The following is a 26,871-nucleotide window of genomic DNA, read 5'->3' on the forward strand; positions in this document are numbered from 1 at the left end:
AAATTAATACAAGATTAGAAAGGCAAGAGGTACAAAAAAAAATTCTTGAATAATTTGAAAAAATGACTATTAAGCTTCCAGTCTTTATTTTGGTTCAATCTACCTTTTCAATTTCGAAAAAAAAGTCTAACTAAGACCAAATTACTAATGATGTTAATATCTATGATAGAATGAATCGGTAAGCATGTCTCATCTGTTAACTCGACTCTTGAATAACAACAATGACAAGATATTCATTGATCGTCTTAATTTCTTAAATTTTATTTTATTTTTAATTATCTAATTTATTCTTATCTTTAGTTATTTTTTAAATTCCGAAAAAATGGTAAAAAAGAAAAAGATATTAACAGAGTTAGTAAATTTGTGATTAATTACAATTTCTTCAAGATTAAAATATAAAATAAAGGATACAAACTTGATTGTCAACTCCTAATTTGTTTAGGGGCTATTTTGTAGTTTTGCAGGGCTAGAATTAATTCTGAATTATAGAAAAAAGAACGAGAAGTATGTAGTTGAAGATTACCTATATGATTAGTGTTGATTTTGTAATTTCATCTAAAAATTAACAAAAAGAAAAAGAGAGAAAATATAGAAGACACCATGACATGATGTTGACGGAAGAAGATTAGACATATATATACCTGCTCTATTATAACAAAATTAAATTAATAATAGAAAAAGAAAAAAATAAATAAAAAGGAAACAGAGTAACACAGCGTCTGAAATAACTGGAGGTGGTGGTTGGTAATGGCTTTTTTATTAATTTATTATTATTTAATTTTTTCCCCTTATAAATACAGAACACGATCACTTGCTCAACTCGTGCTCGGCCTTTCCGTTTTAACAAGACACCTGTCTTTCCTCTCTTCCCTCCCTTTCGACAACCAAACAAACATACCTTAAAAAACATATTTCTATTCTATATTATCTGTATTTCAACATGCCGGCTGCTGACACCTCATCACTTTCCGGCCATGGCCAGACTGTCTGCGTCACCGGCGCTGGTGGTTTCATTGCTTCTTGGATTGTTAAACTTCTTCTTGAAAAAGGGTATACTGTTAGAGGCACTGTCAGGAACCCAGGTTGGCTATGTTAAAGATTGTTCCTTTTTTTTTTTTTTTTCTTTATTAAAGAATTGTGAAGATTGTCTTTTTTCTTGGTTTATTGATTGGGCTGCTGTGTTTTTCGGTTTTTTTTTTCTGTTTTTAGATGATCCCAAGAATGTCCATTTGAGAGAACTTGAAGGTGCTAACGAAAGATTAACTTTATGTAGAGCTGATCTTCTTGATTTTCAAAGTCTTAGAGATGCCATTATGGGATGTGATGGTGTTTTCCATACTGCTTCTCCTGTTACTGATGATCCAGTATGTTACTCCTTACAACTTTAAAAACTTTTTCTGTTTGGATGCTAAGAAAGTTTCAGCTATAGAAAATGGAAATAGGAAATGATGGCATCACCCAAACCAAAAACTTTCCTATATTCCCGGCTGCTGCCACCAAACGAGGTTCACTATCAGTTTGTTCATGGGTCCCTTACAAACTAATTTATATTTTGCTTTACGTGGGTGCGCTTTGCTGGGGTCTACCTTACCAATAACTTATGACAGCAGAAAATTGCACGTCTTTCTTTTATTCTAATCCATAAGTAATTCAAGGTTTATTATGTTGATATTACACTATAGAACAAATGATAAAGCCACGCTAAAGATCTTATCTTATTTAGTAATGATACTGTTTAATTTTGAAGGAACAAATGGTGGAACCAGCCGTGAATGGGACCAAAAATGTGATCATTGCAGCCGCAGAGGCGAAAGTCCGGCGGGTTGTGTTCACATCCTCAATAGGTGCTGTTTACATGGATCCCAATAGGGGCCCAGATGTTGTTGTGGATGAATCTTGCTGGAGTGATCTTGAGTTTTGCAAGAACACCAAGGTGAATTTCATTTTCAAATGATATGCTGGTGCTACTTATAGTTTTACTCGATGATGATAATTGTTCAACATTATTGAACTTGTTATAGTTTACTGAACCTATATTTTCTAGCACGAAATGTTCCGAGATTAAACACTAATAAAAACAAAGCAGTCTTTTTTGTTGAATGGGTCATGTTTACCTTCTCATTTTAGTACACTATACAAGCGGTCAAGTTTAATTAATAGCAAAGGCAACTTGAGTTTACTGCTGTTTAAGATTTAGGATTTTCCAAGAATTCATCATTCAAAAGGCAGAATGATCTTGTCTTATCCACTTTCTCTGATGTATAATATTTTTCACAAAATGATATATTTAAATGATCCAAGTGGTCCGAATGTCGTCATAGAAGTCAGCTAATTGATGGAGTATGGTTGCAGAACTGGTACTGCTACGGAAAGGCTGTGGCGGAGCAGGCGGCGTGGGAGGAGGCCAAGGAGAAAGGGTTGGACCTAGTGGTGGTAAACCCTGTTTTGGTGCTTGGACCACTGCTCCAACCCACTATCAATGCTAGCATCATTCACATCCTCAAGTACTTAACTGGTTCTGCCAAGACCTATGCCAATTATGTTCAAGCCTATGTGCACGTCAAAGATGTGGCACTTGCACACATTCTCGTCTACGAGACACCCTCTGCCTCCGGGCGATATCTCTGCGCTGAGAGTGTCCTCCACCGTGGAGAGGTGGTGGAAATTCTAGCCAAGTTCTTCCCAGAATATCCCATTCCCACCAAGTAAGTTCTCTTGCTCTTATTGTGATACAAACCTTTGCATATCTATCTGTCAACATAATAGGTCAACTCAATGCGTTGCTTTGGCTACTCGGTATATTATATTTAATGATTGGATAACTGATATATTTAATTAATGTTTGAAATACGTATTATTTTATTATTATTCAAATGTAAAATACTTTATATATATCACTCATTTTAGCACATAAACGAGAAACAACGATTTGATAGATAAAATCAGTTTAGCACATGGACAAAAATATAACGAATTAAGAGATAAAAACACTGACTAAGTTATTCCCAACCCAATTAATAAAATAAAAGAAGAAAAATAGCTCACAGTTCAAGAAATTTAATTGCAGGGGAATAAATGGGCTTCATTTCTTTTAAAACCAGAAAGTGTCATGTCTTAGAGGTCACATTTGATGGAGCAACATTCCTAATATATGTTTCTGCCACTTTCAACTCTCTGATTAGGTACCACAATGGTTTAAGACTTTTATGTATTCTTTGAATCATATTCTGATGGTTAATTGACTAATTTAATGTTAAAAATAGTTAAGAAAACAAAAGATTAGAGGCTTGTGGTGATTATATTTATTAAGAAAATATAGAAGTATTTGGTGGGATTTCCTCTTGGGGTCAACTGAAATGTTTTATAAAATTGACCTAGTAAGAGCATTTTTATTTTTAAGATCAACTGTAAACGAGTTAGGTAAGAGTTGATTTTATATAATTTATTTTTTAATTGTTCGTTGCATAATATATTTCGAAGATTAATACTATGAATTTTATTTGCACATTTCTCTCTCTCTCTTAAGAAAAAAATTTAAAAAATTATTATTGATTAGGACACCTGAACAATGCATTAGGAAAGGTTTAGTGGGAATAATCTATAAAATTAACTATTGGATTGATACATGTTACATGTACTATTGAAGAGCCAAAGGAAGATTAAAAAAATAATCTTAATAACTTTTACTCTTCTTCTACATTATAACTTTATACTTTTCTCAAACAAGAAAAAGAATAAAGATTATAAAATAATAATAATTCTGTTAAATCTGTTACTTTCAAGTGATAAAAGAAATATTTCATTTGAAATATTAATCAACAAACATTTTTAATTCCTTTTATACAAAATAAATCATTTATTTGATTAGATTTATGAATGTTAAATGAAAAGAAATTTTCTGGGAATTTATACAACAGGTTTATAAATGAAACTACAATATCAACAGAATAGGAAACAGAAAGGGAGAAGAATGGGATGTGACATAATGCTTAGGGTTTCTGGCATCAGCCATTACATACTAAAAGTAAAATTACTATTGCCAATGTGAGCTAGAAACCAAGAACACAAACTCGAAAGAGAAAAGAAAAGTTCAAGAAAAGACACTATAGAAAGGAAATACATCTAAAATTTTGTGGTTTCCTATTGTTTTCTTGGTGTGGTGGGGGGGTTGTTGTTGTTGTATCCACTTTGACTTATTATGAAACCTCAACAGCAAAAGTAGGAATGATCTTACCCACACACAGTATTGCTTTGATCCTTCCATAAATTGATGAAGTGAGAAATATTTTTTTTAAAGAAAAAAATTAGTGGAGCTGAGGTTCCTTCACCTACTCCCTATGTCTTTATCAGGACTTGGAGATATGTTTTTTTTAAACCCACCCATTCTTTATTATCTCATTAAATTTTCAGGAACATTGGAGTATCCATCTCCATCAATCATTAAGTTTCTTTCATGCAATTTCCATTGTTGAAAGAAAGCTGGGGTTAGGAGAATATTGGGTCCCACATCTCAGAAACATAATATTATTATCAAGTTAAACTAATCTTCTTTCTCTGATATATTCTTAGAAGAAGACAAGTCATAGGATATTCCCAAGTTGTTGAGACCTGGGAAATAAAAAAATTTGGCTGAATGATTTTGCAATTGGACCAAACTTTTTTTAATTTGTCAATTCATGGCAGTCATAGTGGATGCATGTTAATTAAATTAGTGCAATCAATTGCATGGAGGCATGAATTTTTGGTAATTGAAACTTTGTCTTTGGGCACAAAAACATTGCAGGTGTTCAGATGAGAAGAACCCAAGAGCAAAACCTTACAAGTTTTCAAACCAAAAGCTCAAGGATCTTGGCTTGGAATTTACACCAGTGAAGCAATGCCTATATGAAACTGTTAGGAATCTGCAGGAAAGAGGTCACCTCCCAATCCCAAAGCAGGCAGAAGATTCTGTTAGAATTCAAGCTTAAGGTGCCTCTTTTGGTTGCATATATACACATATCTAGCTACCAGTTGGTTAGGGAACAGGTCCATGATCCCCAAATGGTAGCAGTTCTGCTTTATAATAGTACAAATAGGAAGAAGATTGGAACTAAAAAAAGAAAAGAAAAAGGGATGCAAGTGTTATATCTAAACAATAAATAATAATTTAAAAAAAAAAAGAAGAAGAAAGAAGGAATTTGCAAGTGTTTGTCTTTTGTATTCAAACCATGCTACAAATGGTCACATGTTTTTAGATTTATGCATTCTAGTGAAATGTTATAAGACTAATATGTTAATTTTAAGTTCTACAATTTGTATCCATCATTTTGCATTCCTCAATTTGTTTTCTCTTGTTCACTTGTTTTGTTATTGGATTATTAAATTACTAGGAGACTAATTTTTGAGCAATTACTTTGTAATTTAAGAGATTTCAATTAGATTCTTAATATTCTTTTATCCTGTAAATATTAATCTATAAAATTTCTTCAATGATCATAAACTAACTAAAAGAGCAAAATTACCTTTTTAGATTAAAAGAATTTGAGAAAAATATAAATCATGAGATTAGAGTGGCATGGATTCTCCAATTAAGTTGAGATGTCACTACCCTTTTGTTTTTCCTTGGGTTTGTTGTGCATATTTACCAAGATGAATCCTACTTTGTTTCTTCTTCTTTTTCCTTTCTTTTTCTGTTAAATTCCAATTGTAGTTCAAATAAAAAAAAAAGATATTATGAGAAAGTACAAATGGAAAACTACAAAGATTTAAATTAAAAACTTTGAACTATTCAAGCATTGAATTGCAAGAATTACTTAAATTGGTTTATATTTCATATTATTTTTAATGCTATCTTCTATTGTTATTATTATTATTAGGGATAAGTACAAAATGGAGCATTGCACAATTCAAAGTGTGATTTTTTTTTTAAATAAAAGGAGACATATGGTTTAAAATTATGGCAAAAAAATATTTCATCATTAAAAGGATCAATAGAAAATAATTTAGCTATTTTTATTTTGATCAGTCGTCATTATCATATTTTTTATAATTGATAATATGATTTTAGAATTTAATAACTCAAAAAATCATTATTTAACCGTTAAATCGATATTATATTAAATCAATAAATTTTGAACCATGATTAAATAATAAAATTAAAAATTATTAAGTTCCAAACTCATATTATTAAATATGAACAACTTGATAATGATGGCTAATTGAAGTAAAGGTGACTATAAATTGAAATTTTTTAATAGTAAAATATATTTTTTTATCACAACATGTAACTACATATCTTCTTTTGTCTAAAAAAATTATATATTTTAAATTGTAAAACAGTGAAATTATATTATATTCTTTTTATTTATTTATCTCTTATTATTATTATTGTTATTATTATTATTATTAAAAGAAACGTCTTATTAACAAGTTTGCGTACATGGCCAGTTATTAAGTTATTATTTTATGTTGCTTGGATCACAAATTGTTGAAGGGCCACAAAATTTCGTTAATATATATTCTCATTAATGTAAAAGAAAGACAATTACAGCGGCACCCCTGCAGTCGCATAAACATTGTTATTACAAGTGATATGGTGAAGGGTTAGTTATATCATTTCATTGGATGTTCTGGATTTTACTATTAAAGTTTTATAATATTGATCTGTTTTAATATTCTCTTTTATTTTTTATACTACTATGAAAATGGAAAACAAAAATACAAATTTAGATTTATTATAAATTTTATATTTTTCCTTATATTAATGTACATTATTATTCACACGTTTTAATTATTTTTATAAATTTAAATAATTCAATTACGTTATGTAACAATCGAAATTTTGAGTGGACTAAATTAAAATATATATATATATTTAAAATATTGATTTGAAATATCCGATTAGCTTCTACTATGACAAATTATAAATCATAGGGACAGGGCCAAGCTTTTTAAGTTAAAACATAAACATCATCTTCTCCACAGTTGTTGAAATTAAGAATCGAATCCCTCAGTTATCAGTTACAAAGTCTAAAGATTTGATGAAGAAATGGCCCTTAAGAAAATAAAAAGAAATTGGGAAAGCAGTCTCTTGGGGAAAGAAAGGAAATAGTCTCTTTAGGGTTGTGTGCATTCTTTATATTTACTGCGGTTATTGCTGCCACAGAGTTACCCCATATTTGTTTTTACATATGGTAATATAATCTGTAGCCTTTCTATATGGTTGAAGTTTAGGCTATATTTGGATTCCGGTGTAGTTGATCTTTCTTTTAAATTAATTATTAATTATTGCTTTAATAAGCTAACTGATCTTGAGATGAGTCCATCTAAAAATAATATTTATAATGAAAAAAATTTATTTAAAAATTACTTATTTATTTCTTACATTTTAAAAGTTTCTATGCAAAAAATAAAGGGTCTATTCTAAATCTTAATTGCTAATCTTTCCTTGATGTCATGGAGTTTAGTTGCTTCAAATTCTTTGAGTTTGGTTCATTTCATTTATCAACTTGCTGTAACTTCCATGTAATTAAATCCTCAGTGTAGTTCCTCCCTTTCATATGCTCTAGAACAATCTCAAAATTATTATTAGTTCCAATTGACTGATGACTGATGACATCCTTTTTCATTTCTTCTTTTCTTATTTCTTTATGAGATTAGGATGAGTTTGGTATAGAAAGTAATTCACATAGCAACTTTTCCTTTTAAGCCTCAGCCTCATTTGCTCAGAGGCACCCAACTACCTCCACTAGCATTAGGATTTACTATAACTTTTATTTTATCTTAAATTAATGTTATTCATTATTAGTATATAACTATGATTCATCATATTTAATAATAATATTGAGTATAATTGATATTTGGTTATGATTAATAATAGATCCCTACGGCCATAAAATCCTGAAAATCCAAATTCCTAGTAGTTGATTTCTATTAGATGGATGTATTTACTGTAGCTATTGATTAAATTTGGTTTATGGAATTAACGTTGGATTTAAAAAATATAATTTCTATAATAAAAAGTAGTTTAAGAAATATTTAAATATAAAAGTAAAATATATTAGGGATAAATATATAAATTATTCTATAATCTTTAGTATATATTTTTTTTCAGATAAAAAAAACACGTGACAAAAAAAGTATATCATTAAAATCTTGATTTACAAGGACTCAATTACTTTTAAGCCGATCAGCCATCATTATCATATCTTGTTTATATTTAATAATATGAGTTTTGAGTTTAACAACTCATAATTTCTATATTGGACCATTAAATCACAATTTAAGAACTTATTAATTCGATGATATCGATTTAACGGTCAAACAATGACATTTTAAGATATTAAGCTTTATACCTCTATTATTAAACACGAGAAATATGATAATGATAGCTGATTGAAGTGAAGATGATTGAATTCTTGCAGATCGAAATTTTTTAACAGTGAGATATATTTTTTTATCACAATCAGTCATCACATGTTTCTTTTCTTAAAAAAAAAAAAAAATTATATATTAAAAGTTGTAAAATAATAAAACCACAAGATATTTTTATGCACTTATCTCTATATTTTATCTAAGTCTAATAGAATTTTTATATTTTATATTTTATCTTTTATTTTTATTTTTATAAGTATTAATAGTTTTAATTTCTTTCTTTTTTTTCCTAATTTTTATCGGTAGAAAAATATTAATTAAATTAAATGTATAAAAACTTATAATGAATTTATTAAATATAGAGTAGAAAATGAGTTTAGTTTTCCATATATAAAAAACTAAATTAAATTTTTATTTTATAAAATAAAAAATTTAACATATATAAATAATGTATTAAATATATTTTATTCTTTTTTGCTTAAACAACACATATATAAGAGTATAATATGAAAGTGACCAACCTTCTTCTGGTCATTGTCTACAACATCTTGAATTTCTTTTTCCTTTTTCAGGAAAGAAAAAGAAAAAGAGAGAGCTACAAGTGAGAACTTATAATTGCCAAATCAAAACATTGTTTTGGCATTTTGTTATTGGCAATTTAATTTAATTTATTTCCTTTTTTTAGGTGTGAAGGTCCATATGTGACTTGACCATCATCCTTCTGACAAAAATAGAGGCTTATATTTAAAATGGGATAATGATTTTTCTAAAATAAGAAAAATAGAATACAATCTCATTTTCCACATTCAGTTTACTGTTTTAAACCTCATTTCTCCTTTTGTGGATTGGATTTTGTGGTAATTAAATACAATTAACAGGTCCTTCAAATAATAAACTAATTGATTTTTTTTTTTTTTTTTTTATAATGACATTCACAATGCAAATTCTATTTCTCTTCCTTTTTCATCATTACATCATTATCCTGGAAATTGCTGGCCACTTAAACTAACTCGAAGGATGAAGACAGCTTTAAGAAAAATACACAAAAGAACTTAATCATTGCATAAACTATAACACTATTATATTTTGTGATTTTCTCATAAAAAGAATGGTGCAAAATGAATTTAACACCGACCCTAATTAATATAGATGATTTTTTACTCATAATATAGAATAAGTATGGGATAAAATAGCAATTTCTAACTAAAAAAAATAAATAGGAATATAATAGCTATTTAAATGACTTTTATTTCAAATTTTATTCATAAGTTTGAATTAATTATTTATAAGTAAAATTATATATATTAATATGTATACGGTGGTGGCAGCAGTATATGGATAAGTGGTGAAGCACTAGCTGCAGTATTTGGAAAACCAGTTGAGCTTGCTTCATTGGGTTCATTAATACTTGTTAGTATCATTACTGTAGCCTAACCTGACAATAGACCCATCTCTTGGTTTAAGTAAATATTAACATGGTCTAATCAGATGGTGAATGTATTTCTTAATTTGAGCAAAGATTTAAATTTGAATCTGCAGTCAGGCCACCCCTGAAGCCTTGATCAAACAGGATTTTCCTCTATACTTTATCATAATCTAATCGTTGTAACTAGCATGAATGATCTGTTGTGGATTAGAGTGAATCAAAAGGGAATATTTCTAAATGATTCTAGAACAATTTAATCCTGCAATAATGATCTTTTATAGAATTGATAAAAGAAGCATCAGCACAGGAAAAATAAATAAATTTTCAACTAGCAGGAACTAAAGGACCGACCACACAGGAACAACCCAAGACCAAAAAATATACAAGCCTAGACTTCGGTTGAATTGCGTGGTTACCAAAATTCAGCTGCTGAACATGAGGGCTCAATGTCTACTAGGAGAAAAGAAAAAAACAAAATAGATATTTCACATCATCTACTTGTTAATTTGATTGCGCAGAGAGCACTAGAGAAGCGTAATCTGCCTTAGCCAGCAACGGTCCTGATCCTCGGCCTCTTTAATGGCATCATCCACCTTTCGTGCTACAAGCTTCATGGCTTTTATGCGATTTTCGGTCTCCCCCATCCGTTTTTGCAATGCCACTAACTCTGTGAGTTCCTCTTCCAGCTCCTTGGTTGCTGCTTTTACGATCATCATGCTATTTGCTTTTACAGACTTGAGCATAGAATGCATCTCTGCTATCTTTTCGAATTCAGATATCTTTTCTAATGGTTGAGTTAGCCATGAAAGCTTAAGCTGCTCACCCTCCAGGTCCTTTATTTCATTTTTAAGGACTTTAATTTCAGAGAGAGTGAGAGGCATGTCAGTGCTTTGCAGCCTTTGAACAATATTGCAGACAGTTTCAAGCAAACTCGCCCTCATTGTCGGTGATTTATAGTGGCAGTTAGCAGCAATATCACCATACTTGGCAAATATGGATGTCAGTATAGCAGCCAGACTAGTCTTCACTTCATAGCCTTGCACTAATGTTGTTTCACTGCATACATTAGCTCCTCCACTATTGGCTGGAAATGTGTCTTCAGAGAATGGGATGTATAAGTTGCGGTTCTTCGACTCTTGTTTTTCACAATTCCAGGGGATTGCAGATTGGTCCAAACAAGTCTTGGTGGAAGCTGGTTGCTGCATAAAGCTGCAAAAATATGTTCATAAAGCTGCAAAAATGTGTTCATAAAGCTGCAATTACATCAAAACACAACAAAAAGTGACTGATCTTTAACTTGTGGATCAGAGTACTATTCAAATTTTATTAAACATAAATTAATAAAACACATTTAACAACTGAGACCCAGAATACCTAAATGATGAAAAAGACTCATGATCGTTCGTTCCCCATTGCCACAATTCATGGATCTGATATAGGCTAAAACTAGTTGATATTGTACAAAGTATGATATGGGCATTTTAACTTTGTATTAGAAGAAAGCAGCTATTTAAGACAAAGGTTACACGTCACCTCAATAATGAGCTGTTATAGCATTTTGCAAAGGAGAGCTCAGCTATATGAGAATCACAATGTTAGATGGCACATCAACAGCATAGCAACATTTCTTTTCCCATTTGTTTCCCCTCATAACAAATGGACCTCCAGTAATTTTTGCTTTGTGGCACTTGATCGCTAGCAAGTCGCCATACTTATTTAAGGGCAAGCTGTTAGTAACACATAAAACCTGGTCAACCTATCAAAAGATTTTAAAATTTTTTATTTGGATACCAATCATAATAAGTATGACTGACTGTCTGTTGCAACCAATATGCATTTGGCTAACTAAAATGAACCTAGCATATAAATAATATGAACTTTCACACAGGTGGATCTGATAGAGATTGACCCCTCAAAAACAAATTATTGTGCAATTATTTGGATAACTTCATAATAAGGTAGAGAATACAACGAGAAAAACTTTGGTCAGGGAAATCCAATAAATATAGAAAGCAAACTTACAGTTTAAGTGACTCAGAACCCAGAAAGTCCATTGATTGTCCCTGTTAAAATACATTAATTACTTAAGGATTAAATGGTAAATGTATTTAATTTAAGAACAGCCATAGCATCAGAGTTTGATAAAAGATTCAGTTTAATCAATAGAAACATGAAATTATGTATAAGCAAGCCTCACTCAACTATTCAAATTCAAGGTGGAAGATATGGAAAATGAAAGTGTCGCCAAGTTAATTCCGCTCTGTGACCATCAATTATTGCACTTATTTAAAATAATCTCCACATCTTGAATTGATCTTTATAGTGTGGGTATTAATTTTGGAACTGAAACACAGTTACTGAGCTAAAAAGAATGCAGAAGGAATGAAGCACAACAAAACATGTAATTGAAATTTGGAAAAAAGAACACAGGAAAATGAAAGAGGAAAAAGCAAGATGTGAACATCATATGTTTACAATCCCCTATAGCTAATCAAAAGAAACTAAAAGATTTCATGGGAGGCAACAGATGCCAAAATTTTCCCCAGTGTGTCTTTACTTCAAAGAAAGAACAGAATTAGAATTCAGGGTCAGTCAAAAGGTTTGGAAAGGTAGGACCATCCCAAATAATAAAAGCATCCAGACAAATTGAAAATGAGCATACTCACCAAACGTTCCTCAGAACTGTGGAGATCAAAAGACTTTATATTACTGGTTGCTTTCTGGCAAATAGAATAAATTATTTGATCATAATTATCCAAAGAAACTCCTAAGCTCTTCACTGTTCTCAAAATACAAGGTCCAATCTTCGCAGCACAGTTTTTGATAACTTCCTTTCCCAACTTCCATGAAGCTGGAGCGACATTCTGAAAAAGAAGATAGGGAGAAAAAATGAAGGAAAGAAAGCTCCCAATTTGGGTTATCCCTTAAATAATACTGTAATTCATGATTGATCAATGAAAATATTACCTGATTTTCCTTTCTCACACTAACTAAAAGGGAATTAACAATCTCCAAGGAAATATCATCACTTTCCAATATGGCAATGGTCATTATTGCCACCATGGCAGCTGATACAACATCTGAGTTGTTTGACCTTGGAAGGAAAAAAAGAAAAATATCAAATACTCAGAAAATATGCCAATCACCTACTAAATATAATTATAGAAGTTAGAAGGGGTTGTATCCCCCTGACAGATGAAAATCCCTACACAATAAAGAATATAGAGAATTGAGTCAACAATGGCTATTAGAGCAACACATTCACGCTCAAACCAAAAGCAACTTGACAGGAACATTATCCTGATTACAAATAGAGAACAATGCAAAAACATAAGAATTTATTGTTGATAGTTCTTTTCACCTGTTATCAGTCGATGAAACATTTCTTTACAACTCCAATATCAAATGCATTTAAAAGCTCTAAAGGGTCTGTCATTAGAAGGATATCCTTGCAGGACAAAGATGTCTCTTTTTAACCCACCTGTAAATAATGCATAAGTACCTAGAACCTTGATGGTCCTGTCTCATTAGCACCCCCATAACTCTTTCCAGAGATCCTACATAGATAAGCATAAGATGGATGCTCGGTCTACATTCCACACTGGAGAATATGCCCTTTCACACTTAAAAAGAAGGATTTGTAATCCCCCAACCACACTTTTACTCCATACAGTTTTTGCCACATGCAGCAGTAGAAGAATGACCTAGAGCCACAAGGTTAAATAATCTCGATCTAATCCCCTACCAATATTAAATACATGGACAATAACATAATACAGAGACCATTTGAACAATTCGAATGCCTGAAGAAAGCATCAGCCAAATGAAACTCAAAATTGAGGTACCATTACAGCTGGTTGTGCCATTTATAAGTTACATGTGAATCACATACACATATAAGGAACATTCTCCTTTATGTATGAGCACTAATAGATTGATGAGGTTGTAAACTTTGTCAGAGTAGCAATTCATGAAAGCAATAAGGTTGTAAACTTGGTCAAAGTAGCAATTCATCGCGCCAAATGTCAAAATTACAGGATAGCTTTTAAATACGACTCTGCTTAAGCTCCAAAACTGAGCTAAAGCTCCAGAGACTAAAGCAAATGTTAAGGGCATTACCTAGTAATTATCAGAAAAAGTTGAAACATTTCAACAATCAATTCATGACAGTCAAGGTCCATCATCACCACAACTGCCCTTGTTGTTGCAATCGTAACAAGGATTGACACCACCTTTGAGTAACAACAGCTGGACATGTGTGAAAGCTTCTGAAACGCAGCTACTATCAGATGAAATACTTCCTGAGCAACCATGAAACACAAATAAGCGTAGGCAAGCCCTTATAAAGGCATTTAACAACAAGAACACACAGACATGTGTCTATATGATGGTGTTAAGATGTAAATCTAGAAACTGATAATAGATATTCAAATCACCGTCATTTTTTTATCATCGTAAGGAGCTTCAGGTGCTGTTATTCTTATAATCTGACTAATGCAAGCGGCAACAGCAACTTTAACATCTGTATCTGAATGTCTCAAAAGTTTATCAGAAACCAAAGCAATCCTCAAAGGTGAAAGTGCAGCAACCATTGATCCATGTGGTGATTGATTCACCTTTGACAGAGAAACCTCAATTCTCTAGAAGAAATAATAAAAGAAGAAGAAGAGACTACACACATCAGTATCAAAACCAATTGCAAAACAAATAAATAAAAATTAAAATAATACTATATAAAGAAAATGCAAAGCAAATCTATCACATAACAAAAGTGAAATAAGTATACAAGATGCAAAGAGAACTTCAGAATAAATAATTCAAATTAAAGCTTGCACCACAAATCAGGACCACAATAACAATTGCATTTCTCTCTCTCTAAACCAGAATCTTTTTTTTTTAAATTGCCATTTTTTTGTTCTAAGCAAAAAATTTGCGTCATAAGCATTTCCAGCAAATGTATTTATGAATCATTATCAGCATACAATCTCAAAACTTTCGTGATTCGTTAGCAGTCATATTAAAGTGTCCCCAATGCCAATTAGCAAAACTAGTCAAAATACAACTAAAAGAATCAATAAATACCGCAAATTGCTAGAACTGCAAGTGGGTTATCTTTACATCAAAAGATTTTAACCAATAATCAGAGAAAGCACGGTTCTTCTTTTATTATTTTTCTAATTTATACCCAACCACCTCAAAAAGAAAGATAACATTTCTAGAAAGCAGAATTCAAATATGATCGATAAAAAAAAAAAAAAAAAGGAAAGAAAAACATTTAACAGTGTACAGGTAACAGAATCATCATGCCTTGAGCAAAAAAAACCCAAAAAGAATCAAGAAATGGGTAATGCTTACGTCAAGAATAGATAGAAGGTCATCAATGGAATATGGGGGAGCAAGGAGTTTATGCCCATCATCTATCAGCCTTTGTTCTAGCTCTTTTCCCGCCATTTTTTTCTGTTTCCTTTTTTTTTTTTCTATATGTATATATATGTTATCAGAAACAGAAACAAAAACAAACCCAGAAGCCGAGCAGTGATAGAGACAGTGAGACCCGGATAAACAAATTTTCTTCTTTTGTCTTTTTTGAAAAAAAAGGGACAAAAAAGAGTAATTAATCAGTGAGTAACAAGTGAAATTGTATATTAGCCCTTTTAAATTGAAATTGAAACAGAGAGAAGTATATTTGTGTCTTTGTTAACAATAGCATATTTAAATTTTTATTAATTTAATTTGCCTTTTCTTTGGATTCAAGTACTACACTGCTAACTGGATCATTCTGATTTGGGATTGGGGGCAATTGCGGCGGGCCAATACCGGTTCGGTTCATCTAGATTTTTATCAAATCTAAAACAGCAGTTCTTCTTTCAATCTTTATTTTTAAGTATTTTATTTTGTTTTGTTTTTCGGTTGCAATATTCAATCTCTATTAGATGGTAATTAATTATGTTTTGGAACAGGATCCAATTATCAATCAGATTTTTAATGGTAAAATCAGAAAATAAATATAAAAAATATTTCTTATTTAATCTAAATGTGTATTACCTTGAATCACAAAACTGATAAATAATTAATGCATACATTAATTTTAAATAATTAAATATATTAATTATTTATTTTTTAAATATAAAATATTTATATATGTATATATTAATTGTAATGTATATATTTTGTGTAATTAATTCAGTCAAATAAATAATGAATATAATTTAGGTGGCAATGACATTATAGACCCTAAAAATAAAAAAACTTTTAGATGGATTATTAACAAAAAATAAAATAATAAATAATTTATATTTTATTAAAATATTAATCACTTTCTAATTGAAAGTCCAGGTACTTTAATTTAATTATTAATTGCATCTTCTCCTAAGATGAAGCCAGAAATCAAATTTTGATTATGCTTTGGTACAATTATAAAAGTGTCAATTTTTTGGATTTTATTCGGATCTGGGTTATTTGGATTATGAAAAAGTAGAAGGGAAAATGAAAGAGAAAGTTGGCGTGTTAATCTTGATTTTAATATTTTCTTAATTTTGTTACTTGATTTAACTTGTCTAGTTTTTATTTTTATTTTAAAATAAATGGTAGATATTTAATATTATTAGTCATAATATGCTGACGTGGTATATAAGAATGGTATGTGATCGTTTAAAAAAAAATTATTTCAGCTAGACCGCCATATTATTTTTGAGTTAGATTCTTAATCGGAGACTGACAGAAGGTGGTTTAATGATACTCTAATTAAAATTCAAGAGATTTTATAATATAAATTAAAATTCAGAGATTATTATTTGAGGAACCATTTGGGGGGAATATCAATTCATTCAACAAGAATTTCATTAGGCAAAAATCATTGGCTCCAAGAAATGTGGAGAGTTTCCTAGCCAAACTGAAACAGTATCCGAGTTGCATTCCACGTTTAGCTGAAAAATGAGCAACTCGCTGCTTTATAATTTTTTTCTTGGAGTAAGAATATGTACTCTTTGTAGGCAACAAAATTTCCCATGCATTAAGACAAAGATCAAAGAGTACAAATGTTGTAGTCCTCTGATTCTTCCTTTTGAGAAATCTTGAATATTTGCAGTTGGAAGGACTTGGAAGCTTGACCTTCACGAGTTTTAAATTTGGATGCTTCCAAATTTCAGAACTTAGAGTTTGAAACTTGTAGACTTGGAGCTTGGAATTTGAAGCTTGTAGATTTGAATTCTTGGATACAGAATTTTGGAGGTAGGAGACTTGAAAAGCTTGAGAGCTTGGGAATTTTGTCCCTCATGATTGAATATGATTGACACTTGAATTTAAATATGTTAAATAATTTTAGATTTTTAAACACTTAAACTGATTTGTAATTTTCTTTTTTGAAGATGTTGATATGATATGTTCTTACTTGCTGTCTATTTAGTATAAAGCTGATGCAGCATGAAAAATTATTGAATTTGTAAGTTTATAGTGTTGGATAAGTTAGGAGAACAAATGAATTTTTTAAAAAAACCATCATCAAATACAATCCACTGTTACGCAAACTCAATTTAATGATAGGAAAAACTTAATAGTAAACAACTGAAATTAAAAATTTAAATTCTTTTATTTACACTAATTGAGTTTTCGCCACATGGCAAATATAAAAATCTGTATTGCGAATGTAAAACCCTTATTGTGTATTAATTAGCCATCCCATAAACAAACAAAAAAAGTTAAAACAAAATAATCATAGAAGGCACCATAAGGAAATATATAATGCCTCCCCCTGCAAAAGCATAATGATCTAAAACGAGAAACACTGTATTAGTAAAGCATCAGCTCAAGCCAACTCTTTGTAGAGAAACATTGCACGAGAAAATAGACAAAGCTTGGAACTATAGATCATCTTCAACTTCTATGCATTGGAAAATTGGTTTCTACAGCAGCAAAAACCTTCCAGAAGAAAAATGTTCTCCCCAGACTTCTTTAACTTTTTATTCTAACATAATGCTACTCTGACCGGTAAGTATCAGCAAATACTACTAGATAATCTGGCGTTTCTAAGATATCACTTATCGGTCAACTTCTTCCATGGACCGCTGAGGTAACTGCATGTTTGCTATGTCTTCTCTAATGAGACTAGGCACCGATCTCTCACCGGATTCATTAGCCATCTGTCGACTTTCAGGTGTTGTTAGTGCTAAAAGATGAGAAGCTTTTGTGTTTCTGCGAAAAACTAGGTACGCAATAGCTGCCAAATACAGTGCCATAGCTCCAAATCCAAATAATCCTAGAAATACAGCTGCCACCCGTGTTAGGTGGCTGTGAAAGAGAATTTTGATAAAAGCCGTCCCAAGGTAGTACACATTTATTAACATGAGCAAGGAACCAATGATCCAAGTGATGGCTGAAATCTGTGGAGGATATGCACTGAATCAATGATAATGAAGCAGAAATAACAGTCCTTAGAAAAGGTATTTATGTTGCAGTTGTCATCTCCAGCATGGTTAAGAAAAATAGGAAATAAAAAATCTGAATGGCAATCTGTTTGAATTTTGATTGTCGAAGGAAACCTTTATATCCATGTTCGTGCTGAAAATTACTGGTATGTCCAAAACTTACGAGGAGAAGAACAATCACGAAAAAGAAAGACAGAAAAAAGAAAAGAAATGAGAGACAAAAGTATTAGTTTCACATTTCAAGCCAAGCATCTCAATGCTAATTGGCCTGATGTAGACATCAAATATTTCAATATGCTTGACAGAATTTTTTAGGACCAAAAGGCGCCCTAAGTAGTTAAGCATGGGGATTCTCAAAGATAAACTGTTCTCAGATATAATGAAAAAAAATAATTAATTAAATGCAGAATAAGCCTTGATCAAAATTACATCATACCGCAATTGAGTTGGCATATGCTCCCATCTTGGTTTTGCAGCTGGTGAACTTGAGAAGGGGAATAAGAGCAAAAGGCAGTTCAAATGAAAGAATCATCTGCAATACATCGTCAAATGTGAACTTGCTGTCAGCTAAGCACAGCTACTGATCATCGTCAAGTGAGAGTAGTCATTAAGGCAATCTATAACAAGTTAAAATAGATTCCTATATACACCTTACTACCATTTGTTCCCTGTGAACTTGTATAGGTATATAAAGAACTGAATTTAAGGAACAGATGCACATTGTTCTCAATGTAGATTAGTCTAGAGGTAAGCATACTGTACCGATGCAATGATAATTAGCTTTCCAGCCCCAGCAGAACCACCAACAAGTGCAACGATTAAACTGGGAACTATTGCCAAGCATCGAGTAAGGAAATTGCGTACCCATGGTACTAATCGTAGATCCAGGAAACCCTGATATAAGAAATATAGAGTAATCTGTGAAAAAGCAGAACAAAACAGCAGACGGGGAAAATGTAAGCAAGCAAAGAGACTACTAAAGTAAAGTAGGAATTCTCTGAAGTGATTGCCCCTGTTTTTTCTTCTTTTTAATTCTGGGGTGGAATTGACTTCACAAAAATCAGTATATTCATAAAAGAATAAAGATAATGAGTTGTCCAAAACCAATTAGAATGTTACCACAAGGCCTTAATGTAAAATAAGCTAAGTAAATTCACGTATATTGACCTTAAGCCATAACAATCACATAAGAGTCATCAGCAAGTACCTGCATGACATACTGCCCTGCATAAGTTCCTGTTATGGTAGAACTCTGGCCTGATGCCAGTAAAGCAATTGCAAAAAGCTTTGAACTCCAACTACCTAAAACATTCTACGAACCAGAATAACCATCATCAAGAAGCAGGTCTAGATCAAATGGTATATTCAGAAGAAAAAGAAAATTAACCAGTAACATCTGGTATAAGATAGCATTATATAGAACAAAACCAAATATCAGGATACAAAAAGTAATCAGATCATTGCAAAATGTAGCTGGTCACATACTTTAAGCAGAAAGGAAGCCTTGTTCAAGTCCAAATCTTCACATTTCGACTGATCTTCAGGGTTTAAATTTGGGGAATTGCAAACAGCACCACTTACAGATATAACAGACACATTAATAAGAAAGGCCACTGAGAGAGCAAAAGCACTTTCAATGAAGTAAAATCTGCAAGCCTCCTGCAAACAAGGATTGAGCAGTTGGTGCCAATTTCTATGTCGAACAAAATCATCAATCGTGTTTCCAGACCTTTTCACTGTTTTACATACTGGTGTCTTCACAAATTCAACATTGTTTGAGTAGGCATTCAAGAAATGATTGAGAGCAACAACAATGAAATCACATTTTTCTAAGAAGGATAGAGATATTTAGGCTGCACAGCAATAAAAACGTATAGTTTTTCATTATTTTTTTTTATTAGCTTTGGAAGGAGAATCCTATCCAGATGTCAAGGCTGCTTTTCTATACATGTTTAAGTGTCCTTGAAATTTTAAGTGCAAAGCTACATAGTGATAGCACCAAATGGATGACAGGTTACTAACTAGAAGGTCAAGAGCAATAAATTCAAAATGTGATTATGCTGAATATGAGCACATTAATAGATCCATCATCCTGTAGATAAGGACAACCAAAATAGCATACAAATTAAAATTTTCAAGAGGCAAATGGAAATGGTTACTTTCAACTGCTTTTGACGGCAAAGCACATATGTGCCAGACTATCAGTAGACCTTGTCACACATTTGCACATGATTCACTTGGAGTACACTTTCCTTCATACACATGCTTATGCACACATTCATAAACTGAAGCATGCTTGCAAATCATTAAGACCAAAACCAGCAAGCCAAGATCTTACCTTTATACCACGGACAGATCGAGGGATTTTCCTGGAAAGCACCAATGCAGAATGGAGGAAGAGATTGTGCCTATATGAAGGCAATAAAAGCCACTGACAATAAGAACATTTTTTTTTTAGTTGAAGAACTATTAGTAGATTGGAAAAAGAATTGTGCAAACACTTACGGCATAACCATGGCACCAAGAAGTGAAATTGCAAGCCCCGTGGCACCATCTCCCTTAAGTTGGGGAACAAAAAGCCCTTCCAGAACTTCAGGTGCAGCAGGCTTTGCATAGCCAAGCTCCGCAAAAAAGCACGCAGCCATTGTAAGTACAAGAAAAGCAATAAGGAATTCAAGCTTCCGGACCTATAAGAGAGAACTGTCACTCAATGGCTAATTTGAATCATTATAACAGAAAATTTAGAATGCTATGGCAAAGATATGTCTTATAAATTGGAAAGAAAAAGAAGGCAACAGAAAAAATGTTCTTAGTCTTTAACAGTTTCTACATATGACATAGGAAGGAAAAAAAACATACCCCATATTGCTGTAATGCTAGAAGAATCAATGTACTAAGCCCAGTCAGAAGAACACCAATCCAAACTGGAATTTTGAAGAGCATGTTCAATGCAAAGGCTGTACCAATCACTGAAAGCAAAGGAACATCAGTCAGCACACAGTGAAGAAATAAAAATCTTGAGAAGAAGTAGCACCAAAGACTTGCAATATCATACAACAAATCCCCATTTTGACCATATCTTCTTACAAGCTTATTGTCCATGTACAATCACCAGTTGTATATGCATGTGGAAAAGTATATTTCAAATGTTAACATTAAACAATTTGAAAGCTTAAAGCAATACATTGGTCATCCCTGCACATGGATAAAAACAATAACAAAATAAACAATGCTTACCTTCAGGAATATCACATGCTACAATAGCAATTTCAGCAAGAACCCAAAGGATAAAGTTGGGCACCCTAGGGTATTCAATCCTGCAGTGTTCTGCTAAATGCTTTCCTACAATCACATATCAACATCATATACAGAGAGGAGAAAAAACTGAAATCAATACCAGCATACTAGGAGTAGAATATAAAATGTACTATAGTTGGCAGTTTTAGATGATCATATACCAGTGACAACCCCCAGATTGGCTGCAAGAGATTGAATAACAAGAGCAGCACATGAGGCTACTAAGATGATCCAAAGCAACTGAAAAAGAAATATAAAAATTCCTTCAGAAAAAGTAAGGCTGATATCAAAAAAATTGGAGCACTCAGACAATCCAATACAAAGTAACCAAAAACGTGTAAAAGTTCCTTCAGGAAATATAAGGCTGGTGATCAGATAATTAGACTATGATATTAGTTTTTATTTTAAAAGAAAAGGAAAGCAATCATTTTGTTGTATTTAATTGGCTGGGAAAGAAGATTATGGGTAAAGTGACAAACAGATGTCAATAGCATCCAAGCCTGTATTGTTGGACACTAATCTAAAATAACTGAGGTCCATTTTTCACAATGCAAACAACTTTGAACAGAATTAAAATGCTTGATAAGCCATAAAGCTGATCAGGGGCATCATGTATTGGGATACTAAAGGCTTTTCATGATGCAAAAATGGAATTCCCAATCTAGTTTGAAAAACTGGGGAGTAGGTGTGAAGAGAAAACGAATTCATTAAGAAGAAAATAAACGTACCCCATACTTGTATTGTGCTCCTGACTGTAGGTCAGTTTCAACTGCAGGTTAACACAATTAATGGATACAATTATTATTAACATTTATGTTTATGTCATAGCACAAAGAAACTAGGAAAAAAAAATTTCCTCACAATTTCCAGGGTCAATATATGCAATAGAAACAAGGAACCCTGGTCCCATATATGCAAACAGGTTTTTCCAGCTTTTCCTCTGCATAAACAAAATGAAATTGACTTCAATCAAATATTTTCTCATTTTAAAAAAAGAACAAAAAGGTCTGTGCAGATATATGCAATAAAAAGCAAATAAGTTTCACATTATTAATAACAAAATCAATCAAAGAATAACAGATAGAAGCATTTCAAAGCTGAAAGCATAATAAGTAGTTTAGTGTTGTGTTGTATCCACAAGCTACAACTTTTTAAAGGCTTCTCCAGATGTTTCATCCTGATATGATACAGCTATGAATATACAAAAATTAACCTGAGTTGAATTTCCTAAAATTATCTCATGAGATTATTTTAGATAACAATATGCCAAGAAAACGAGTAATCTAGTACATATGTCTGTCTAACTGATATCAGGCATGTCCAGAGAAAATAACACAAATAAAATATAAGCAAAAGAATTCAAAAAGGAAAAGAAAAAGTAGAAGAAGGAAAACAACGAACTTTTCATTTCTTTCAAAAAAAGAAAATCAAAAAGAACTTTAATTTGACTACTTAAAAATTACAATTTCAAGTTTATTTTTACTTTAACTTCGACCACTTATAAATAAAGTTCCAGTCTTATCCTATTTTAAGAATTAGGCTTCCAAGCCATAAACTTGAAATTTACAATCAGATTAAGTCAAGTAATGAATTGAACTTGCCAACTGTTAAATTTGATTTAGTTAATAGTTTTAATATCAATTTAACATGAAAATAAAAGACAGATATCAAAAATGACTTTTACAGAAGTAAGTTGGATTACGTAATCATGAATAGACAAATGTTTCAACCACTCAAGTAATTTCCCATCTTAATTAAAACAGCCCTAGAAGCAAAATCTGTGTTTGAGTCTTACTGAAGCAAGAAGATCTGAAAGATGCCTTATTCAATTAAACAATAACATAAAAGTGATGCTTTTTCCACAGCTGATGTGTCTCTTCCATTGCTAACTAAAGACAAAATTATGTGACTAGACTTAATTAACAATTATGTGATTAGCCTTGATTCATATTCATCCCTTTTTCATGATTTTTATTTGAATTGCGCAAACTAAGAATCACAAAACTCTGGTGTTAATACAAGCCAAAAGAAAGGGTGAAGAAAGGAAGCATGACTTCAGACCTTGGCAAAGAAACAGCTATAATCACACCACCAATTTTCAACCTTTCAAAAAGTGTTCCCCAGTGAAGAAAGATTGTGGTTTAACTAATCTTAATTAGTGAACCTGGTATATAAACTCCATTGAAGAAAACATAAATACAAACAAATATTCAATACAGTATATGGAAGTACCCATAAAAAGAAGAAGAAAATAGTAAATGGACCCAGAAAGATGGAGTGGGAAATTAAAGAGTTGAAGACAAGAGATTAGTACATCAGGAATAACGATTTGATCAGAAGAATCTGGATTGTCAATAAGTGGTGCATTGGAAAAACTCCTATTTCCAGTACTAGCAATAAACTGTGGCTGCTCCCCGGATGATAATGAGCCGCCCGCCATTACTTTCTTTTCTCTTCCTCTATCATATGCCAAACAAAGAAACAAACAAATAACAATAAAAGAAAATTAATAAATAAAGAGCAAAGCTCCAGAATTTCATTATTGAAAACCGCAAAATAAATAAAACCCAGAAATATAAAAAAGAAAAGGAAACAAGAACAGGTGATTTGATTTGCATGAAAACATACATAAAGAGAAAAGAAAGAAAGAAAGAAACTAACCTTTGTTTCAACTTTCAAGAACAAGAAGCAGACTTTCTTTTAACACTTTCTATTGTAATAAATGCCCACGTTCTTCACTTTATGAGAAAGAAAGTAGGTTCCTATTTGCAGTTTCAGTGCTAATGCTACTATCACTTGTACTGCAAATATATATATATACACACAAAATCTAGTACTTGTTAGCATGCAATATCTTTCAACTACTTGGAGCAATTTTAGCCTAATTCCTTCCCACCACCGTATAATAATAATAATAATAATAATAATCTTGACAAACTAAAGCTTCCATTCCTCCAAGTTTGCCCTTGCAACCTTTGACAAACATATAACGTTATGAGGGGCCTTTTTGGGATTTCATTTTATGCGCTGCCCTTTATGCGCTGCCCTCCAATGCCTATCCTAGGATTTCCTTTTCTGACTGTGAGAACTTGCACGAGCATGCCGAATCCAAAATGGGAAATAGAAATTTTATTTATCATATATTTATATTTTATTATTAAAATGACTTTATTAATTATTTAATTAATTTTAACTAATATTATTAATATTCGTACTTTATTAAATATAAATCTATCTTTAGAAGTCATACTATTAAAATAAAATAATATATATTTTCTAAAATCATAAAAGTGTAAAAAAGAGGAGAAAAGATGAATTTATTAAAATAGCTTTATTGATTATTTAATTAATTAATTTTATTAATAAAAAATATTAATAGTTTATTAAGTATAATCTAATTTTAGAAATCTAATTCGATTAAAATAAATAAGTTAAAACAATAGATATTTTCTGAAAGTCTAACTCTGTAAAAATACAAAAGGAGGAGAACAAATAAATTTACTAAAATCGTTTTATTAATTATTTATTTGATTAAATAATTTATTAGTTGATTTTATTAATAAAAAATATTAATTAATCTTTAAGTATAAATCTAACTCTATTAAAATAATTAAATTGAGACAATATATATTATCAAAAAGTTTAATTCTAATAAAATAAATAAGTTAAAGCAATATATATTTTTTGAATTTGTCAATACAACCAACTACCTTTTCTTTAACACACTCGTCACATGCTCTAATTTTGTAATAATATTGTTATAATAAATTATATAAAGACTTCAAAAAAATATAGATATTAAAATTTAAATATATATATATCGATCAAAATTTAAAAGATAATATTATTTTTTTTTTAGAAAATAAAAGCTAATAATAAGACGAAAAATATTCAGTTTAATAGTAATATCTGTAATAATTTTATTATTTTTCTATATATTTTTTCCAGTTCATATGATTTATTTATTTTTTATTAAAAAGATTTTAACCTTTGGCTTTTTCTCATAAGCATTAAATGGATCCTAAACTAATTTTTCAATTTAAATCACACGTATACATTCGTTTTTTAGAACAATGTCATTTCGGCACCACCATCACAATGAACTAATCTACCAGGAAAAGCAGGATCGAAATTGCTCAAAATATTAGTTATCAGGTAATTAATCAATCACACGGCAATCCTTCTTAAACTTCAATCTCCGGAATTTTAGAATGGATAAAAAATCTGAAAATTAACTGCTGGAGAGAAATGCATAATTTATTTAACACAGGTCGTTTTAATCCCTCTCCGAAATACACTAAGATTTTACGAACTTATTATCAAATTTTGGTTCCTTTTCATTTTTCTTTTATTAAAGGTGCCATAGCTGGTAACTCGGTAGCTCATAGTTCAACAAAACTAGCTTTGTGGGTTTTGTTTGCACGGCGGCCGTTCCTACTTCTGCCGTACCTTTCAAGATATTCATACCTACAGAAATTAATTTACAAACGAAGAAGATGGTGTATATATATATTCTATTGGTTGATAATAAATTGCCTATTTAACTTAAATATAAGAAATTTATACAATAAAATATAATTTAAATTTAAAATCACTTAATGACATATCAAGTTAAATATATTTTCTAAAATTAATATTATTTAAATTTTATAAATTTTGATTTAAATTTTCAATAGCATGTGGATATGTACTTTTTAGTTATTTTGATTACAAATCAATAGCTCAAACATGTTAATATTGTTTTCTAATTATATTAATAATTTTACTTGACTAATATTAATCATGAAAAAAATAATATCATATGGAATTAGATGACGTTCTTTTCTTAGCAATAGTATAAGATATTTCTATTATTATATTTATATGATTAATATACAGAGCCAATCAATTAATAGAATAATTATCTTATAATAGTTTAATATTAGTATTTATTAATTCAAATTTTAGATCATAACATTTTAATTATGATTTTAATATTATATTAATTAATAAATTAGTTTTCTATTTATACAATAACTATTGATCCTTAAAATAGTATATCAATTTATAATATTATATTAAATTTAGTTAGAGATATTATAAATACCTATCATACTAATTTTAATTTTCTTAGTTCTTTTATCTTTGAAAAAAATAATATATATTAAAAACACGAATGTTTTAGTTATCCAATTAAAAATAATAACATCATTATCTGTAATAGGTAATTCGTGGTATTAATCTAATTTCATAAATAACTAATTTATGCAACTCTATTTCTAAAATATACTTAGAAATTAATAATGTTAATCCAAACTATATAAGTAGTCTATAAAGTTGGAAAATAATATAAAGATAAAAATATTTCTGATTTTATTATGTTGGTAATACTAT

At 30.7% G+C, this 26,871-nt stretch overlaps 3 protein-coding genes across 4 annotated transcripts; 1 reads left to right on the forward strand and 2 right to left on the reverse strand.

The window, feature by feature from the left end:
• Positions 1-803: 803 nt before the first annotated feature.
• LOC8259741 (cinnamoyl-CoA reductase 1) lies at positions 804-5,299 on the forward strand. 2 transcript variants are annotated; one of them, XM_002527256.4, is made up of 5 exons: positions 804-1,082; positions 1,210-1,364; positions 1,748-1,933; positions 2,353-2,705; positions 4,784-5,299. In XM_002527256.4, exons 1-5 carry the CDS (start codon positions 941-943, stop codon positions 4,965-4,967), a joined length of 1,020 nt encoding a protein of 339 aa, XP_002527302.1. In that variant the 5' UTR covers positions 804-940; the 3' UTR covers positions 4,968-5,299. The 2 variants fall into 2 exon arrangements, with proteins under 2 accessions (XP_002527302.1, XP_048234157.1); XM_048378200.1 differs by lacking the exon at positions 1,210-1,364 and having other exon boundaries at positions 816-1,082.
• A 4,731-nt stretch (positions 5,300-10,030) lies between these two features.
• On the reverse strand, positions 10,031-15,818 carry LOC8259740 (sister chromatid cohesion protein PDS5 homolog C). The gene is made up of 7 exons (XM_015724258.3): positions 15,134-15,818; positions 14,215-14,418; positions 13,898-14,079; positions 12,746-12,872; positions 12,445-12,642; positions 11,801-11,841; positions 10,031-10,987 (listed from the first exon to the last, which is right to left on the reverse strand). The coding sequence occupies exons 1-7, from the start codon at positions 15,227-15,229 to the stop codon at positions 10,303-10,305; spliced, it is 1,533 nt and encodes a 510-aa protein (XP_015579744.1). The 5' UTR covers positions 15,230-15,818; the 3' UTR covers positions 10,031-10,302.
• A 1,529-nt stretch (positions 15,819-17,347) lies between these two features.
• Positions 17,348-24,432, reverse strand: LOC8259739 (metal transporter Nramp6). Its single transcript, XM_002527254.4, has 14 exons — positions 24,160-24,432; positions 23,813-23,957; positions 22,360-22,438; positions 22,227-22,267; positions 21,660-21,738; positions 21,439-21,543; positions 21,061-21,170; positions 20,707-20,888; positions 20,540-20,609; positions 19,687-19,860; positions 19,409-19,513; positions 18,964-19,095; positions 18,638-18,733; positions 17,348-18,156 (listed from the first exon to the last, which is right to left on the reverse strand). Exons 2-14 carry the CDS (start codon positions 23,936-23,938, stop codon positions 17,815-17,817), a joined length of 1,641 nt encoding a protein of 546 aa, XP_002527300.1. The 5' UTR covers positions 23,939-23,957; positions 24,160-24,432; the 3' UTR covers positions 17,348-17,814.
• Positions 24,433-26,871: the final 2,439 nt, after the last annotated feature.

This window comes from Ricinus communis, chromosome 8 (assembly GCF_019578655.1).
Source record: "Ricinus communis isolate WT05 ecotype wild-type chromosome 8, ASM1957865v1, whole genome shotgun sequence".
NCBI lineage: Eukaryota > Viridiplantae > Streptophyta > Magnoliopsida > Malpighiales > Euphorbiaceae > Ricinus > Ricinus communis.

Coding starts and splice junctions, on each gene's coding strand:
- LOC8259741 (XM_002527256.4), top strand. CDS start 941: ATGCCGGCTGCTGACACCTCATCACTTTCCGGCCATGGCCAGACTGTC. Junction 1,083..1,209: donor AGGCACTGTCAGGAACCCAG/GTTGGCTATGTT, acceptor TTCTGTTTTTAG/ATGATCCCAAGAATGTCCAT. Junction 2,706..4,783: donor GAATATCCCATTCCCACCAA/GTAAGTTCTCTT, acceptor AAAACATTGCAG/GTGTTCAGATGAGAAGAACC.
- LOC8259740 (XM_015724258.3), bottom strand. CDS start 15,229: ATGGCGGGAAAAGAGCTAGAACAAAGGCTGATAGATGATGGGCATAAA. Junction 12,643..12,745: donor GTGTGAGAAAGGAAAATCAG/GTAATATTTTCA, acceptor CTTCTTTTTCAG/AATGTCGCTCCAGCTTCATG. Junction 10,988..11,800: donor GGTTCTGAGTCACTTAAACT/GTAAGTTTGCTT, acceptor ATATTTTTGCAG/CTTTATGCAGCAACCAGCTT.
- LOC8259739 (XM_002527254.4), bottom strand. CDS start 23,938: ATGGCGGGCGGCTCATTATCATCCGGGGAGCAGCCACAGTTTATTGCT. Junction 21,544..21,659: donor CAATCTGGGGGTTGTCACTG/GTATATGATCAT, acceptor ATGTGATTGTAG/GAAAGCATTTAGCAGAACAC. Junction 19,514..19,686: donor AGGCTTCCTTTCTGCTTAAA/GTATGTGACCAG, acceptor TCTGGTTCGTAG/AATGTTTTAGGTAGTTGGAG.